Here is a 15,909-nt window from a genome sequence, read left to right as displayed (position 1 = left end):
TTTGGCCAAATCAGCCATTTGCAGAAGGAAAAAAGTTCTATTTTTCCATGCGGGTGTTGAGGCAGAGGGGGCAGGTTGGTCCTCAGGTGTTGTGGCCAGAGCGGGGCACAGCCAGGAGTGTCATGAGCGTTTCATCTGCAGGGTCTCATCCATTTCCTGGTTCCCAGCGCTGAGACCCTGCCAGGGCTGGGGGCTTGGGGTGGCTGTGGGAGGTTGTGGCGGGGTCTGTGCCCTCCCCGACTGACACCCACCCCCTGTCACCCCCACTGGCACCCCGTGGGGCTTCTCACCCACAGAAGGGTGATAGGGGGCTGCAGGATGGGGAATAGGGGCTGCACCCTGGGGGATCCCAAGGGGGGATTTGGGGCTCCCAGACTGGAGGGGACCATCAAGGGGAAGGAATATGGAAGGAACAGGGCACCCCCAAATTTGTGCCCTGCAGAGGTCACAGAGCCCAAGCAGGGACAGTGGGAGCCGGCAGGGCCCTTCCAGGACAGGGGTCCCCAGGATGTGCCACCACTGGGAGAGGGACCCCCCCTTCCCCCCAGGAATGTGTCCAGAGACCCCCCCAGCACCGCCATCCCCCAGGACAGGACCTCCCTGGTCGGGATGGGGCAGCCCAGGGACAGGATCCCCCCAGGACGTGTCACCCCAAGGACAGGACCCCTCTGGATGTGCCCCCCCAGGTCAGAACCCGCTCCCCGTCTGACTCTCAGCACAAACGGCCTCTTCCTTCTGCTGCCAGAGAGAGAAAGTGAAAGTGTTGGGGGGCACAGCCGGACACCCCCATTCCCCACTGCCCCCCCACCCCTCTCTGCACCCCCACACCCCCTATTCCCCCTGCACAGGGTCCCCCCAACCCGTTCCTTGCTCAGGAGCTCCCCAGGATCACTGAGCCGCACACTGGGGGGTGAGGCAGCGTGGCACAAAGGTGAGGAAATGAAGGACAAAACAGAAATAAAGAGGAAAAAGCCAAAGGGTGCGGGGGACACAGATACGGAGCTACCCAGGACCCCCCAGTGATGCCGCCCCTGGTAATTAGTGCCCCGGGGGGGCCGTGCTGGGCCCTGAGTCACCCTAAAATCTGAGGCACCCGGTGAAGGAGCTGCGACCCACGAGCCCCCCAGGCACTGCCCATCTCTGGGACCCCCATTCCCCTGGGAACCCGACTGTGGCAGCCACATTCCCTGGGTCCCCTTCTTCTTAGAGCCCCATCCTGTGTCTCTTGTTGCCCAGCATCTCCATCCCCTTCCCCCCAACCCCTTTGCTCCCCATTCCCTCAGGACCGCCATCCTGGGGACCCCCCTACGCATGGGGACCCCCATTCCCCAGACAGCCACTCCCTGTCACTTCCCCTCTCTCCCCATTCCCCTGGGACACCCATCCTGAGATCCCCACATGCCCTGAGCCCCCCACTCCTGGGAACACCATGTCCCACCCTGTCCCCAGCCTGTCCCCTGCCGTGTCTCCACCCTGCCCCCACCCTGCCCCCACCAAGGGCCACCAACACGTGGGGACGAGACATGACATCGCTTCCTGCCCACCACACAGGGGACAGTTCGCCCCGGCAGCGTGTGGCAGCCAGCCTGGGTGGCCGGGGACACCGGGATGGCCGGGAAGGTGCCTCTGCTCCTTTGGGGTGAGTGCCCTGGGCACGGGCCTGAGGCCCCGGGGATGGGCCCTGGTGAGGCAGAGAGCGGTGGGGAGGGGGCACAGGGGGGCTGCGGGGTGCCCTGAGGTCCCCAAGGGCAGCAAAGCCCGAGTAGGGGCATGGAGCCCTTAAATGTGACGAGAGTCGTGGGGTGGCTGTGGGGACAGGAATGGGGGGTACAGGATCAGAGGGACAGGATTGGAGGGAGTGGGATGTAGCAAAAGGAACCTTGGGGCTGGGACAGCTGTGGGGACAGGGCCAGGGGGACAGGGATGCAGGGACAGGGACAAGGGCCAAGCACCATCAGGATGGGCCACGGGGCCAGGTGCCATTGGGATGGGATCATGGGCAGAGGGTCATGGGGATGTATTACCGCAGGCCTGGTTCCTATGGTATATCACCGTGTCCCGCAGCCATAGGGGCAAGGAGGAGGAGAAGATCCAGCAGGCACGAATTGTGCTGCAAGAAAGATCTATTTAATTATTTTACAAACTCTTTTATTGACATTTTTCTTCATAGTCTAATTGGACAAAGGATGAGCCACCCCTTGGGGGTGATTGGCTAAAATCCTAGAACATCCATTGTCAAAATATTTTCCTACTTTACCATAAACAAGACTTTTCAAGGTTGCAGGTGGCTTGGTTGTTTACATTCCCTGCCACCTCTTCTGTGAGAGAGAAAAGTCTCTCACGGACTTAGAAAATAGCAAGGAAATCCTTGCTAACAGCATTTTTGTACCTACAGGGATGTGGCCGTAGGGACAGGTGCTGTGGGGTGGGTGGAGGCGACTTGTAGAAGCATGGGGTGACCACAGTGTCCCCATGTCCTGCCTCAGCCCAGGGTGACAGAGGTGTCCCAATCCCCGAGACCTCCGTGCTAAACCAGTGTTCGCACGGGAACAGTTTGGGGACAGCCTCACACTCCATGCCCCGGGTGCCGCTGTCCCCACAGTGCCACCCCCACCCAGCCCTGTCCCTTCTCCCTTCCAGCCCAGACCCTCGGCCTCGCTGGTGAGTCCTCGGGGGGATGCCACGTCCCCGCCCCGCTGTCCCCATCCCGTGCTGGCCCTGGCAGGCTGGTGTCCCCTGTCACCCGCAGGCGCCCAGACCACCCAGCTCCTCGTGGAGCCCCCCTGGACGCCGCCGGTGCTGTGGGACCAGGTGACACTGACCTGCCAGGGCTCGGGCACCGCCGGTGCCACCACCTGGTACAAGGACGGGCATCGTTGGTGGCTGCAGGGACCCGACCGATTCCGTGTCACCGGGAGTGGCACCTACCAGTGTGACAGACCCGGCACCGGGCTGAGCCCCTCTGTGAGCATCTTGAATGGTGAGCGAGCATCATAAATGATCAGGGTGGTCCCCAGTGGGTCTGGGTGGGCTCCATTCCGTGGGTGGCCTCACCCTCATGTGGCGAAAACCTGTCCCCTGCCTACAGGGACATCCCAGTGCATCCCAGAGTAATGGGACCTTCATGGTGACAACAGTGCCATGGGGTTACCCCTGGTGTCCCTGGGATCCTCCCGTGCAATGGAGACTCCCCCCAGAGGTCCCTGGTGATGTGGGGACCCACCTCGGACCTTTCTCGAGCCCCTCAGTGCGATGGGACCCCCCTGTCCCACAGAGCGGTTGGTGCTGCAGGTGCCAGCGCGGGCGCTGCTGGAGGGGGACACGGTGACACTGCGCTGCCGGAACAGGAAGGATACGTCGGTCAGCAGGGTGCAATTTTACCAGGATGAGAAGGATCTGGGGAGGACACACAAGGGGACAGAGCTGTCCCTGTCCCCCCTGCAGCTGCACCACAGCGGCCGCTACCGCTGTGAGGGCTTGGAGGGCTTCAGGCTGTCACGGTCAGTGCCCGTGACAGTGACAGTGCACGGTGAGCACCCCACAGCAGGAGCTCCAATGACCCAACAGCCCCAAACCACTTCCCAGGGACTCGGGGTCACCATCGCCCCTCCCATCTTCTTCCCAGAGCTGTTCCCGGTGCCGGTGCTGGAGGGTCCCCCTGAGCCCACCGAGGGGTCCCCCCTGAATCTCAGCTGCCTCAGCACCCCCAGCCCCCTGCGGCCCCGAGCCCCCCTCCTGCACCTCTTCTACCGGGACGGGCGGTTGGTGGGGGGCCCGCAGGGGTCCCCGCAGCTCCTGCTGCCCGCCGTGGGGGTCTCCCACTCGGGGAATTACAGCTGCGAGGTGCGCTCCGAGCGGGGGGCCGTGCGGAAGAGCAGCGCCCGGCTCCGCGTCACGGTGCGCAGTGAGTGCGGGGATGGGCGCGGGGAGCCCCGACAGCCGCCACGGGTCCCCCAGTCCTGCCTGGGGACACCCAGCTCTTCCTGACACCTGCCCAGTGTCCTCCCATCCCTTCCCACTTCCTTCCCCAGGTCCCACCATCTGTCACCGGCTCCCCCCTCCTGCCCTCTGTGAGCTCCCTCCTGGTCCCCAGGTCAAACCATCCCATTCTGGGTCCCCACCCCTCCCTGCAGTCCCCCCCATCCATCTCAAGGTGTGCCCTCCCTAAACCCCCCATCCTTCCTTGGGGTCCCTTCCCACCATTTCCAAGCCACTCCCAGGCTCCGTGACCCCTCTTCCTCACAGGGGTCCCAATGCCCCTCCCCAACCCTCCCTGGGTCCATCACTGTCCGCTGGTGTCCCCCTCCCGCAGGGGTCCCGCTCTCGGGGGTGTCCGTGTCGGCGCAGCCCCCCGGGGGACAGGTGGCACTGGGGGACCGCCTGATGCTGAGCTGCGCGGTGGCCGCGGGGACAGGTCCCCTGTCCTTCTCCTGGCACCGGGGGGACTCGTGGGCACCGCTGGGCACCGGCCCCATCCTGGAGCTGCACCACGTTGGGGACAATGACAGCGGCCACTACCAGTGCCGGGCCAGCAACGGGGACAGCGTGGCTGAGAGTGTCCCCCTGAATGTCACCGTCCTGGGTGAGTGGGACCCTCAGGAATGGGCTGACCACACCCACCACATCCCCATCGCCCCTGGCCAGGTGCCAGCCCTGTCTGTGTCCCCGCAGTGCCCGTGGCCAATGCCACCATCAGCCCCGGTGCCCTGGCACACCCGGTGCGTGCAGGTGACCCCGTGACCCTGCGCTGCTCGGTGCAGGTGGGCTCAGCCCCTGTCACCTTCACCTGGTTGCACAACGGCCGCGAGGTGGCCCGGGGTCCCCTCCTGGAGCTCAGGGACGTCCATGTGGGACATTCCGGCACCTACCAGTGCGTGGCCACCAACCAGCTGGGACAGGACGGGCACCGCGTGTTCCGGGCACTCAGCCCCGAGCTGGCACTGACGGTGACACCGCGGGGACACTGGGACACAGGTGGGGTCACTCGGGGTCATTGGGATTGCAGTACCCCCGGCATGGCAGCTGACCCTGATGTGTCCCCCTCTGTCCCCAGCAGTGGCCGCAGGAGTTGCCGGGTCCCTCCTGTTCCTGGTTCTGCTCGTGGGTGTCATTGTGGGCTGGCGCCGGTGGCACTGCCTGGGTGGGTGACAATGGGGCCGACAGGGGCCCTGGGGAGCTGGGAGGCCACCGAGAATGTGGGGATGATGGGGCAGCACCGACAGTCCCTGACTTGGGCAGTGCTGAGTCCCCAGTGACCTTTGCTCCAGGTCCTCAAGGATTTGGGGTGGTGTAGGAGGGTCATGCATGGGATGCTGGGGGTTCTTTCAGGAATCCTGGGGCAGTTTGGAGGGTGCCCATCCCGGCCAGCCTTGGGGCCCTGGGGGCATCAGGGCCAGGGGCACTGGTGTGGTTCAGGGCTTCTGGGAGGCTCCAGGAATGCTGGGAGTTCCTTGGGGAAATTGAGAGCCTGTGGGAGTTCAGGATTCCCGAGGGTGGTCACGGCCTTGGGGACCCCACACTCACCCCACCCCTTTCCTTTGCAGCCTCCAGGAAGCACCAGGAAAGGTGAGTGGGGGGCTCCAGACATGACCCCCGGTTTTATCCAGCCCCCAAGACCTCCCATCCCCTCTCACACATCCCCCCATCCCTGCAGGGCTCCCCCGCAGCCCCCGGCCCCCCCAGAGGAGGGGGAGGTGCTGTACACCCACGTCACGAGGACAAAGCGGACGCAGGGTGAGTACGGGGTGGGACACACACAGGGACACGTCACCCACGGGGGGTGTCACACAGATGCCACAGCCAGGGTCTCCTGCAGGGCCCACCCGCACCGCTCCGCCCCAGGATACCCAAGTGACCTACGCGGAGCTGCCAGGACCCCACGGGCGACCGCGGGCACCCACTGACATCTACGGGAACGTGCTGGGACACTGAGGGCACTGGGGGACACTGGAGGACCCGACTGACTTCTGCTGGGCCCAAAATGCAGCTTTTTGCTGAAACTGGGAGAAATGGTGTTTCTTTGTTCAGCTGTCTCCTGCTTTTGGAACGGGATTCTCCAATTTCCTGCTTCTACTAAAAACTTTCTCTCCGCATCCAGCTGCGGAGGGCAGTGAGGGAGTGGCTTTGGTGGGTGCAGGGCATCCAGGCAGCGCCAGCCCACGGCAAGGCAGGAAGGAGGAGGGTCCCACTCAGGGTGCTGAGCAGATCCTTGTGGGATTTGCCTGAGTTTTGGGGCTCCCTCAGTCCCTTGGTGTAGTGGTTTGGTCCAAAATACTCATTACTGTTTATCTTCTGTGAGATAAGAATTAGGAGAAATGCAAAGCAGGCACCAAACTTGAAAGAATATAAAGAAGTTTATTAACAGACCTAAAAGAAGGAAAAAAAAATTATACCACCTTCAGAACTCTCCTCCTCCCCCCTCCTTCCTCCCTTCTCCCACTGACAATGTAAAAAGACAACCCTTCAGATGTTCAGTCTGTTTATCACTTCCACAATAACCGTGTTCAGTCCATTTAGAAAGAGAAGTCTCTTCTTGCTCGTGCTATGAAAAGATTATCACAAGTGAGACAGACACCCGCTTCCAAATATTGTTCAGTCCATTTAGGACGAGGAGTCTCTCTGCTCGCATGTGAGTCCCTTCCCCAACTTGCAGCTTTTCCCACAACTGCTTTTGAGGGTCCACTCTTGAAGTTTTTGGGGTACAATTTTAAGGTTGAGCTGTTCAGAAACAAAAGTTCTCTTCACCCATCTCGGGGAGCATTTCATCTCTAAGAACAGCGGCCCTCCTCCTTCACTGCGAGCAAAGGGTCCTCCTCATCTTCATGGTTAGGACTATCTTTGGGAGCATCTCTAGGAACTGAGGTTTTCTCCTTTCCCATTTGGAGCAAAAGTCCTCATCTGGTTCATCTCTCCCTGTCCAAACTTCTCATGAAATTACAGCTGCATCAGTATTACAGCTGGTGACGGCTTCAGTGGCTCTGACCCAGGAAGAGGTGACCGGTCCAGGGAGATGGTCTCGAAAGGAATCGCCTTCCCAAGGCCCAGTATCTTCCCTCAGCTGCTGGCAGGAGGGCCCTTGCAGAGGCTGTCAGCTCTTCAGTGATTATCAGCTCGTGATTCCAGCTCAGCTCTGCAGGGCAGCCTCCAGGCCAAGCCAGACCAGAGAGAGAGATGAGAGGCTCATGTGGCTGGTTCCACACGGAAGATAGCTTTATTGTTGGTCCCCTCCGGCAAAGGGGAAAGCCAGGGATGAGAGCACTCTCTCCACAGGGGCAGAGGGCTTGCTTTTATAGGGATACAGGGGATGGGTGAAGGCCAATGGGTTACAAAGGATCTGCATAGGGTCTCCTAAAGGATTGTGGGTCTGTCTTTTCTCGCCGTGACCAAAGAAGTGGTTGCCTTTCCAGGGAGTCCTGCTGGGTGATTGTGAAATCTCTTATCTCAGCAGAGATCCCTCCAGGGCAGGGGCTGGGCATACCCCACACTTCAGCATCTGCCTATCTCAGCGCAGGTGCTTTTGCTTACAAGTTGAACACTCCACCCCCCATATCTTCATGAAATTACAACGGGATACTCTGATATAGCATAGCTTCACAACAGAATTTCAGCTTTAAGCATCTCCTCTCTCGCTTCCCTCAGGTTTTCAGCTCTTCACAGCAATAAAAGGGTTAATCTCACCTCAGCCTTGCAGCTGGAATTTTGCTTATCACAGTGGAGAGGGGAAAAGAGCTGAGCCGCTCCGGCTGTCCACAGCAAGGCAGTGGGGGGGTTCCACGGCTGGAACAGGGCCATGGCTTCAGGATGGCCTTGGCCTGGCCCGCTGGCCCCCACATGGGACCTGCAGCCACCTGTCCCAGCACCGGAAACGAGAGAGAGAGAGACGTGGGGGGTTTGTCTATTCTTAAGTGTGGATCACAGAGGTGGTCACAACTTAAAGTGGCTTAAAGAATTGTCCACAATCAAATTGGCCAGCGGATAAGTTCTGTTAGGTCACAAAGGAAGCTGTAAGCACCCCTTGGCAAGGACATTGCTTCCGGGACATCGCTTGCTAATCTATGACACTTGGGCAGAGGGACAAAATGATCCATTGCTGCATTTCCGGGCTGCTTCCCTCGCAGCTGCCCCTGCAGGGGCGGTTTCCAGCCAGCCCTGCTCTGCAAACCGCCCAAGGCCCTCGCAGAGCCACTGCTTGGGCTCCCCTTGGCTTTTGTGCTTCTCGCAGGGCTGAGCAAACCACAGCCACGCCTTTTCCCCCACACAATTCTCACCTTGCAGCAGCTCTAAAGCTGAGAGAATCAAAGCCCAGGGGGCGGGGGGGACCCTCAGGTCCTGGCTGTCCCTGGGGCTGGCCAGAGCAGGGCTGGCCAATGCCCATCCCTGTGCAGTGGGGCTGTGGTGTGGCCTGGCCCCACACTTGGATGGCCACTGGCTGCACGGAGGAGTTTGGGAGCTGCTTCCTGCCTGGGGCTCCATTCCCAAGCTGCTCTTGCCGCCTCAGATCCTGCGGGGGATGAGCAAGAATGGAGAATGTGAAATAGGTTTTCTCCCAAAACCAATAAACCCAAAGTGTCCCACCCCCAGAACGGAAACCACACGGGGGGCTGTGGGAGCAGGAGGGGGGGGCAGCCCCACAACAGCTTCAGCCCCCCCACATTTGCGGTGTCTCAGTGGTGTGGTATCAATTTTTGGCCAAATCAGCCATTTCCAGAAGGATAAAAGCTCCATTTTTCCATGCGGGTGTTGAGGCAGAGGGGGAGGTTGGTCCTCAGGTGTTGTGGCCAGAGCGGGGCACAGCCAGGAGTGTCACGAGCGTTTCATCTGCAGGGTCTCATCCATTTCCTGGTTCCCAGCGCTGAGACCCTGCCAGGGCTGGGGGCTTGGGGTGGCTGTGGGAGGTTGTGGCGGGGTCTGTGCCCTCCCCGACTGACACCCACCCCCTGTCACCCCCACTGGCACCCCGTGGGGCTTCTCACCCACAGAAGGGTCATAGGGGGATGCAGGATGGGGAAGAGGGGCTGCACCTTGGGGGATCCCAAAGGGGGATTGGGGGCTCCCAGATTGGAGGGGACCATCAAGGACAAGGGACATAGAAGGGACAGGGCACCTCCAAATTTGTGCCCTGCAGAGGTCACAGAGCCCAAGCAGGGACAGTGGGAGCCGGCAGGGCCCTTCCAGGACAGGGGTCCCCAGGATGTGCCACCACTGGGTGAGGGACCCCCCCTCTGCCAGGAATGTGTCCAGAGACCCCCCCCAGCACCACCATCCCCCTGGACAGGACCTCCCTGGCTGGGATGAGGCAGCCCTGGGACAGGATCCCCCAGGATGTTTCACCCCAGAACAGGGACATACCCCAGGACAGGACCCCTCTGGATGTGCCCCCCCAGGTCAGAACCCGTCCCCCGTCTGACTCTCAGCACAAACGGCCTCTTCCTTCTGCTGCCCAAGAGAGAAAGTGAAAGTGTTGGGGGGCACAGCCGGACACCCCCATCCTCCACTGCCCCCCCACCCCTCTCTGCGCCCCCCCACCCCCTATTCCCCCTGCACAGGGTCCCCCCAACCCGTTCCCTGCTCAGGAGCTCCCCAGGATCCCTGAGCCGCACACTGGGGGGTGAGGCAGCGTGGCACAAAGGTGAGGAAATGAAGGACAAAACAGAAATAAAGAGGAAAAAGCCAAAGGGTGGGGGGGACTCAGGACCGGAGCTACTCAGGACCCCCCTGTGATGCCGCCCCTGGTAATGAGCGCCCTGGGGGGGCTGTGCTGGGCCCTAAGTTTGGGTCCCCAAAATCTGAGGAAACCTGTGAAGGAGCTGCGACCCACGAGCCCCCCCAGCCACTGCCCATCCCTGGGACCCCCATTCTCCTGGGAACCTGACTGTGGGAGCCCCATTCCCTGTGCCCCCTTTTCTAGGAAGCCCATCCTGGGTCTCCTGTTGCCCAGCATCTCCATCCCCTTCCCCCCATCCCCTTTCCCCCCCATTCCCTCAGGACCGCCATCCTGGACACCCCCCGACACACGGGGACCCCCATTCCCCAGACAGCCACTCCCTGTCACTTCCCCTCTCTCCCCATTCCCCTGGGACACCCATCCTGAGATCCCCACATGCCCTGAGCCCCCCACTCCTGGGAACACCATGTCCCACCCTGTCCCCAGCCTGTCCCCTGCTGTGTCTCCACCCTGCAACACCCTGCCCCCACCAAGGGCCACCAACACGTGGGGACAAGACGTGACCTCGCTTCCTGCCCGCCACCCAGGGGACAGGTGGCCCCGGCAGCGTGTGACAGCCAGGCTGGGTGGCTGGGGACACCGGGATGGCCGGGAAGGTGGCGCTGCTCCTGTGGGGTGAGTGCCCTGGGCACGGGCCTGACGCTCTGAGGATGGGCCCTGGTGAGGCAGAGAGCGGTGGGGAGGGGGCACAGGGGGTCTGCACGGTGCCCTGAGGTCCCCAAGGGCAGCAGAGCCGAGCATGGGCATGGAACCCTTAAATGTGACCGGAGTTGTGGGGTGGCTGTGGGGACAGGAATGGGGGGGGCACAGGAACAGGGGGACAGGAATGGAGGGAGTGGGATGTAGCAAAAGGAACCTTGGGGCTGGGGCAGCTGTGGGGACAGGGCCAGGGGGACAGGGATGCAGGGACAGGGACAAGGGCCAAGCACCATCAGGATGGGCCACGGGGCCAGGTGCCATTGGGATGGGATCATGGGCAGAGGGACGTGGGGATGTGGCTGTGGGGACAGGTGCTGTGGGGTGGGTGGAGATGACTTATCCAAGCATGGGGTGTCCACAGTGTCCCCATGTCCTGCCTCAGCCCAGGGTGACAGAGGTGTCCCTGTCCTCAAGACCTCCGTGCTATACCAGTGACCCCATGGGGATAGTTTGGGGACAGCCCCATACTCCGTGCCCCGGGTGCCGCTGTCCCCGTGCTGCCACCCCCACCCAGCCCTGTCCCTTCTCCCTTCCAGCCCAGACCCTCGGCCTCGCTGGTGAGTCCTCGGGGGGATGCTACGTCCCCCCCCCGCTGTCCCCATCCTGCACTGGCCCTGGCAGGCTGGTGTCCCCTGTCACCTGCAGGCGCCCAGACCACCCAGCTCCTCGTGGAGCCCCCCTGGACGCCGCCGGTGCTGTGGGACCGGGTGACACTGACCTGCCAGGGCTCAGGCACCGCCGGTGCCACCACTTGGTACAAGGACGGGCAGCGCTGGCAGCTGCAGGGACCCGACCGATTTGTTGTCACCGAGAGTGGCACCTACCAGTGTGACAGACCTGGAACCGGGCGCAGCCCCCCCTTGCGCGTCCTAAATGGTGAGGGGGAATCACAAATGATCAGGGTGGTCCTCAGTGGGTCTGGGTGGGCTCCACTCCATGGGTGGCTTCACACCCCTCATGTGTCAAGCGCCTGTCCCCTGCATACATGGACATCCCAGTGCATCCCAGTGTAATGGGACCCACAGGGCGACACGGTGCCATGGGGTTACCCCTGGTGTTCCTGGGATCCTCCCGTGCAATGGAGACTGCCCCCAGACGTCCCCTGGTGCCGTGGGGACCCACCTCGGACCTTTCTCGAGCCCCTCAGTGCAATGGGACCCTCCTGTCCCCCAGACCGGCTGGTGCTGCAGGTGCCGGCGTGGGCGCTGCTGGAGGGGGACACGGTGACACTGCGCTGCCGGCGTTGGCAGAACAAGTCAGTCACCGGGGTGTGATTTTACCACAAGGAGAAGGATCTGGGTGGGCCCCTCAATGGCACAGAGCTGTCCCTGTCCCCGCTGCAGCTGCACCACAGTGGCCGCTACCGCTGCAGTTGCCAGATAGGAACCAACCGGCTGGAGTCAGTGCCAGTGACTGTGACAGTGCACGGTGAGCACCCCCACAGCCGCTACCCCAAATATTCTGATACCCCCACTCTCATCCCCAGCAGGTTGCGCATCACCGCATCCCCCTGCTGACACTGCAGAGTGAGCATCCCACAATCCACACCTCAGCGCCCTGTCCCCTGCTGGCTCGGGGTGATCGCCCCCACCCCATCTCCTTCCCAGAGCTGTTCCCGGTGCCGGTGCTGGAGGGTCCCCCTGAGCCCACCGAGGGGTCCCCCTTTTAATCTCAGCTGCCTCAGCACCCCCAGCCCCCTGCAGCCCCGAGCCCCCCTCCTGCACCTCTTCTACCGGGACGGGCGGTTGGTGGGGGGCCCGCAGGGGTCCCCGCAGCTCCTGCTGCCCGCCGTGGGGGTCTCCCACTCGGGGAATTACAGCTGCGAGGTGCGCTCCGAGCAGGGGGCTGTGCAGAAAAGCAGCGCCCGGCTCCGCGTCACGGTGCGCAGTGAGTGTGGGGATGGGTGTGGGGAGCCCCGATAGCCGCCACGGGTCCCCCAGTCCTGCTCAACCCTCTGTGTGCCTCCCTGTCTTCCCAGTTCACTCCCTGGGACCTCCCTTCCCAGCCCCTGATTCCTGCATCCCACATTGGGTTCCCTCACCCCTCCCTAGGTTCACCTCTCCCTCTCTTATATCCCTCCATGGTCCATAGTTCATATCCATGCCAGTCTCTAAAAAACCTTCCATGTGGCTCCCTCCAACCTTCTCCAGGTCTCCCCTCCCTTAATCTCCCATCCCTCCCTGGGGTCCTTTCCACCCCTTTCAAACGTCTCCCCCATATCTTGTCCCCCTTCTTCCTCACTGGGATCCCCCCAACCCTCCCTGATCCTCCCCTTCTTGAGACCTTCCTGGCCCCTGGTGTCCCCCACCCTCGCGGGTCCCCCATTCCCTTTCTGCCCCTCCTGCAGGGGTCCTGCTTTCAGGGGTGTCCAGTCAGCGCAGCCATGGGGGACAGGTGGCACTGGGGGAACGCCTGGTGCTGAGCTGCACGGTGGCCACAGGGACAGGTCCCCTGTCCTTCTCCTGGCACCGGGGGGGCCCGTGGGCACCTCTGGGCACCGGCCCCATCCTGGAGCTGCGCCACGTTGGGGACAATGACAGCGGCCACTACCAGTGCAGGGCCAGCAATGGGGACAGCGTGGCTGAGAGTGTCCCCCTGAATGTCACCGTCCTGGGTGAGCGGGACCCTCAGGAATGGGGTGACCACACCCACCACATCCCCATCCCTCCTGGCCAGGTGCCAGCCCCGTCTGTGTCCCCGCAGTGCCCGTGGCCAATGCCACCATCAGCCCCGGTGCCTTGGCACAGCCGGTGCGCACAGGTGACCCCGTGACCCTGCGCTGCTCGGTGCAGGTGGGCTCAGCCATTGTCACCTTCACCTGGCTGCACAACGGCCGCGAGGTGGCCCAGGGTCCCCTCCTGGAGCTCGGGGACGTCCATGTGGGACATTCCGGCACCTACCAGTGCGTGGCCACCAACCAGCTGGGACAGGACGGGCACCGCGTGTTCCGGGCGCTCAGCCCCGAGCTGGCACTGACGGTGACTCCGCAGGGACACAGGAACACAGGTGGGGTCACTCGGGGTCATTGGGATTGCAGCACCCCCGCAGTGACAGCTGACCCTGATGTGTCCCCCTCTGTCCCCAGCAGTGGCCGCAGGGGTTGCCGGCTCCCTCCTGTTCCTGGTTCTGCTCGTGGGTGTCATTGTGGGCTGGCACCGGTGGCACCACCTGGGTGGGTGACAATGGGACCAACAGAGGCCCTGGGGAGCTGGGAGGCCACCAAGAATGTGGGGATGATGGGGCAGCACCCACAGCCCCTGACGTGGCCAGCGCTGAATCCCCAGTGACATTTGCTTGAGGTCCTCAAGGATTTGGGGTGGTGTTGGAGGGTCGTGCAGGGATGCTGGGGGTTCTTTCAGGAATCCTGGGGCAGTTTGGAGGGTGCCCATCCCTGCCAGCCTTGGGGCTCTGGGGGCATTAGGACATGGGGCACTGGTGTGGTTCAGGACTTCTGGGGGGCTCCAGGAATGCTGGGAGTTCCTTGGGGGAATTGAGAGCCCTGTAGGACTTCAGGATTCCCGAGGGTCGTCACAGCCTTGGGGACCCCACAGTCACCCCCACCCCTTTCCTTTGCAGCCTCCAGGAAGCACCAGGAAAGGTGAGTGGGGGGCTCCAGACATGACCCCCCTGTTTTACGCAGCCCCCAAGACCTTCCATCCCCTCTCACACATCCCCCCATCCCTGCAGGGCTCCCCCGCAGCCCCCGGCCCCCCCAGAGGAGGGGGAGGTGCTGTACACTCACGTCACAAGGACAAAGCAGACGCAGGGTGAGTACGGGGTGGGACACACACAGGGACACGTCACCCACGGGGGGTGTCACACAGATGCCACAGCCAGGGTCTCCTGCAGGGCCCACCCGCACCGCTCCGCACCAGGATACCCAAGGGACCTACGCGGAGCTGCCGGGACCCCACGGGCGACCGCGGGCACCCACTGACATCCACGGGAACGTGCTGGGACACTGAGGGCACTGGGGGACACTGGAGGATCCGACTGACTTCTGCTGGGCCCAAAATGCAGCTTTTTGCTGAAACTGGGAGAAATGGTGTTTCTTTGTTCAGCTCTCTCCTGCTTTAGGAACGGGATACTCCAATTTCCTGCTTCTACTAAAAACTTTCTCTCCCTGTCTGCCTGCGGAGGGCAGTGAGAGAGCGGCTTTGGTGGGTGCGGGGCATCCGGGCAGCGCCCGCCCACGGCAAGGCAGGAAGGAGGAGGGTCCCGCTCAGGGTGCTGAGCAGATCCTTGTGGGATTTGCCTGAGTTTTGGGGCTCCCTCAGTGCCTTGGGCAGAGGGACAAAATGATCCATTGCTGCATTTCCGGGCTGCTTCCCTCGCAGCTGCCCCTGCAGGGGCGGTTTCCAGCCAGCCCTGCTCTGCAAACCATCCAAGGCCCTCGCAGAGCCACTGCTTGGGCTCCCCTTGGCTTTTGTGCTTCTCGCAGCGCTGAGCAAACCACAGCCACGCCTTTTCCCCCACACAATTCTCACCTTGCAGCAGCTCTAAAGCTGCGAGAGTCAAAGCCCAGGGGGTGGGGGGACCCTCGTGCTGGCTGCCCCTGGGGCTGGCCAGAGCAGGGCTGGCCAATGCCCATCCCTGCGCAGTGGGGCTGTGGCGTGGCCTGGCCCCACACTTGGATGGCCACTGGCTGCACGGAGGAGTTTGGGAGCTGCTTCCTGCCTGGGGCTCCATTCCCAAGCTGCTCTTGCCGCCTCAGCTCCTGCAGGGGATGAGTGAGAATGGAGAAGTGTGAAATAGGTTTTCTCTCAAAATCAACAAACCCAAAGTGTCCCAACCCCCCGGGATGGAAACCACACGGGGGGCAGTGGGAGCAGGAAAGGGGGGGCAGCCCCCAACCGCTTCAGCCCCCCCACATTTGCAATGTCTCAGTGGTGTGGGATCAATTTTTGGCCAAATCAGCCATTTGCAGAAGGAAAAAAGTTCTATTTTTCCATGCGGGTGTTGAGGCAGAGGGGGCAGGTTGGTCCTCAGGTGTTGTGGCCAGAGCGGGGCACAGCCAGGAGTGTCATGAGCGTTTCATCTGCAGGGTCTCATCCATTTCCTGGTTCCCAGCGCTGAGACCCTGCCAGGGCTGGGGGCTTGGGGTGGCTGTGGGAGGTTGTGGCGGGGTCTGTGCCCTCCCCGACTGACACCCACCCCCTGTCACCCCCACTGGCACCCCGTGGGGCTTCTCACCCACAGAAGGGTGATAGGGGGCTGCAGGATGGGGAATAGGGGCTGCACCCTGGGGGATCCCAAGGGGGGATTTGGGGCTCCCAGACTGGAGGGGACCATCAAGGGGAAGGAATATGGAAGGAACAGGGCACCCCCAAATTTGTGCCCTGCAGAGGTCACAGAGCCCAAGCAGGGACAGTGGGAGCCGGCAGGGCCCTTCCAGGACAGGGGTCCCCAGGATGTGCCACCACTGGGAGAGGGACCCCCCCTTCCCCCCAGGAATGTGTCCAGAGACCCCCCCAGCACCGCCATCC

At 62.5% G+C, this 15,909-nt stretch overlaps 1 protein-coding gene across 1 annotated transcript; it reads left to right on the top strand.

Annotated features, from left to right (window-relative positions):
• Positions 1 to 1,523: 1,523 nt before the first annotated feature.
• Positions 1,524 to 14,801, top strand: LOC138098499 (Fc receptor-like protein 5). Its single transcript, XM_068995072.1, is given in 20 exon segments — positions 1,524 to 1,620; positions 2,519 to 2,584; positions 3,299 to 3,904; positions 4,313 to 4,582; positions 4,672 to 4,974; positions 5,054 to 5,140; positions 5,544 to 5,565; positions 5,654 to 5,733; positions 10,286 to 10,339; positions 10,960 to 10,980; positions 11,069 to 11,299; positions 11,597 to 11,851; positions 12,031 to 12,083; positions 12,085 to 12,310; positions 12,771 to 13,037; positions 13,127 to 13,429; positions 13,512 to 13,595; positions 14,000 to 14,021; positions 14,111 to 14,190; positions 14,273 to 14,801. Coding segments are annotated over 20 exon segments (3,243 nt in total). The 3' UTR covers positions 14,389 to 14,801.
• The last annotated feature ends 1,108 nt before the right edge of the window (positions 14,802 to 15,909 follow it).

The sequence above is a fragment of the Aphelocoma coerulescens genome, chromosome 25 (genome assembly GCF_041296385.1).
Source record: "Aphelocoma coerulescens isolate FSJ_1873_10779 chromosome 25, UR_Acoe_1.0, whole genome shotgun sequence".
Taxonomy (NCBI): Eukaryota; Metazoa; Chordata; class Aves; order Passeriformes; family Corvidae; genus Aphelocoma; species Aphelocoma coerulescens.
The sequence above is the reverse complement of the archived record's forward strand: the minus strand, read 5'-3'. Positions and strand labels throughout refer to the sequence as shown.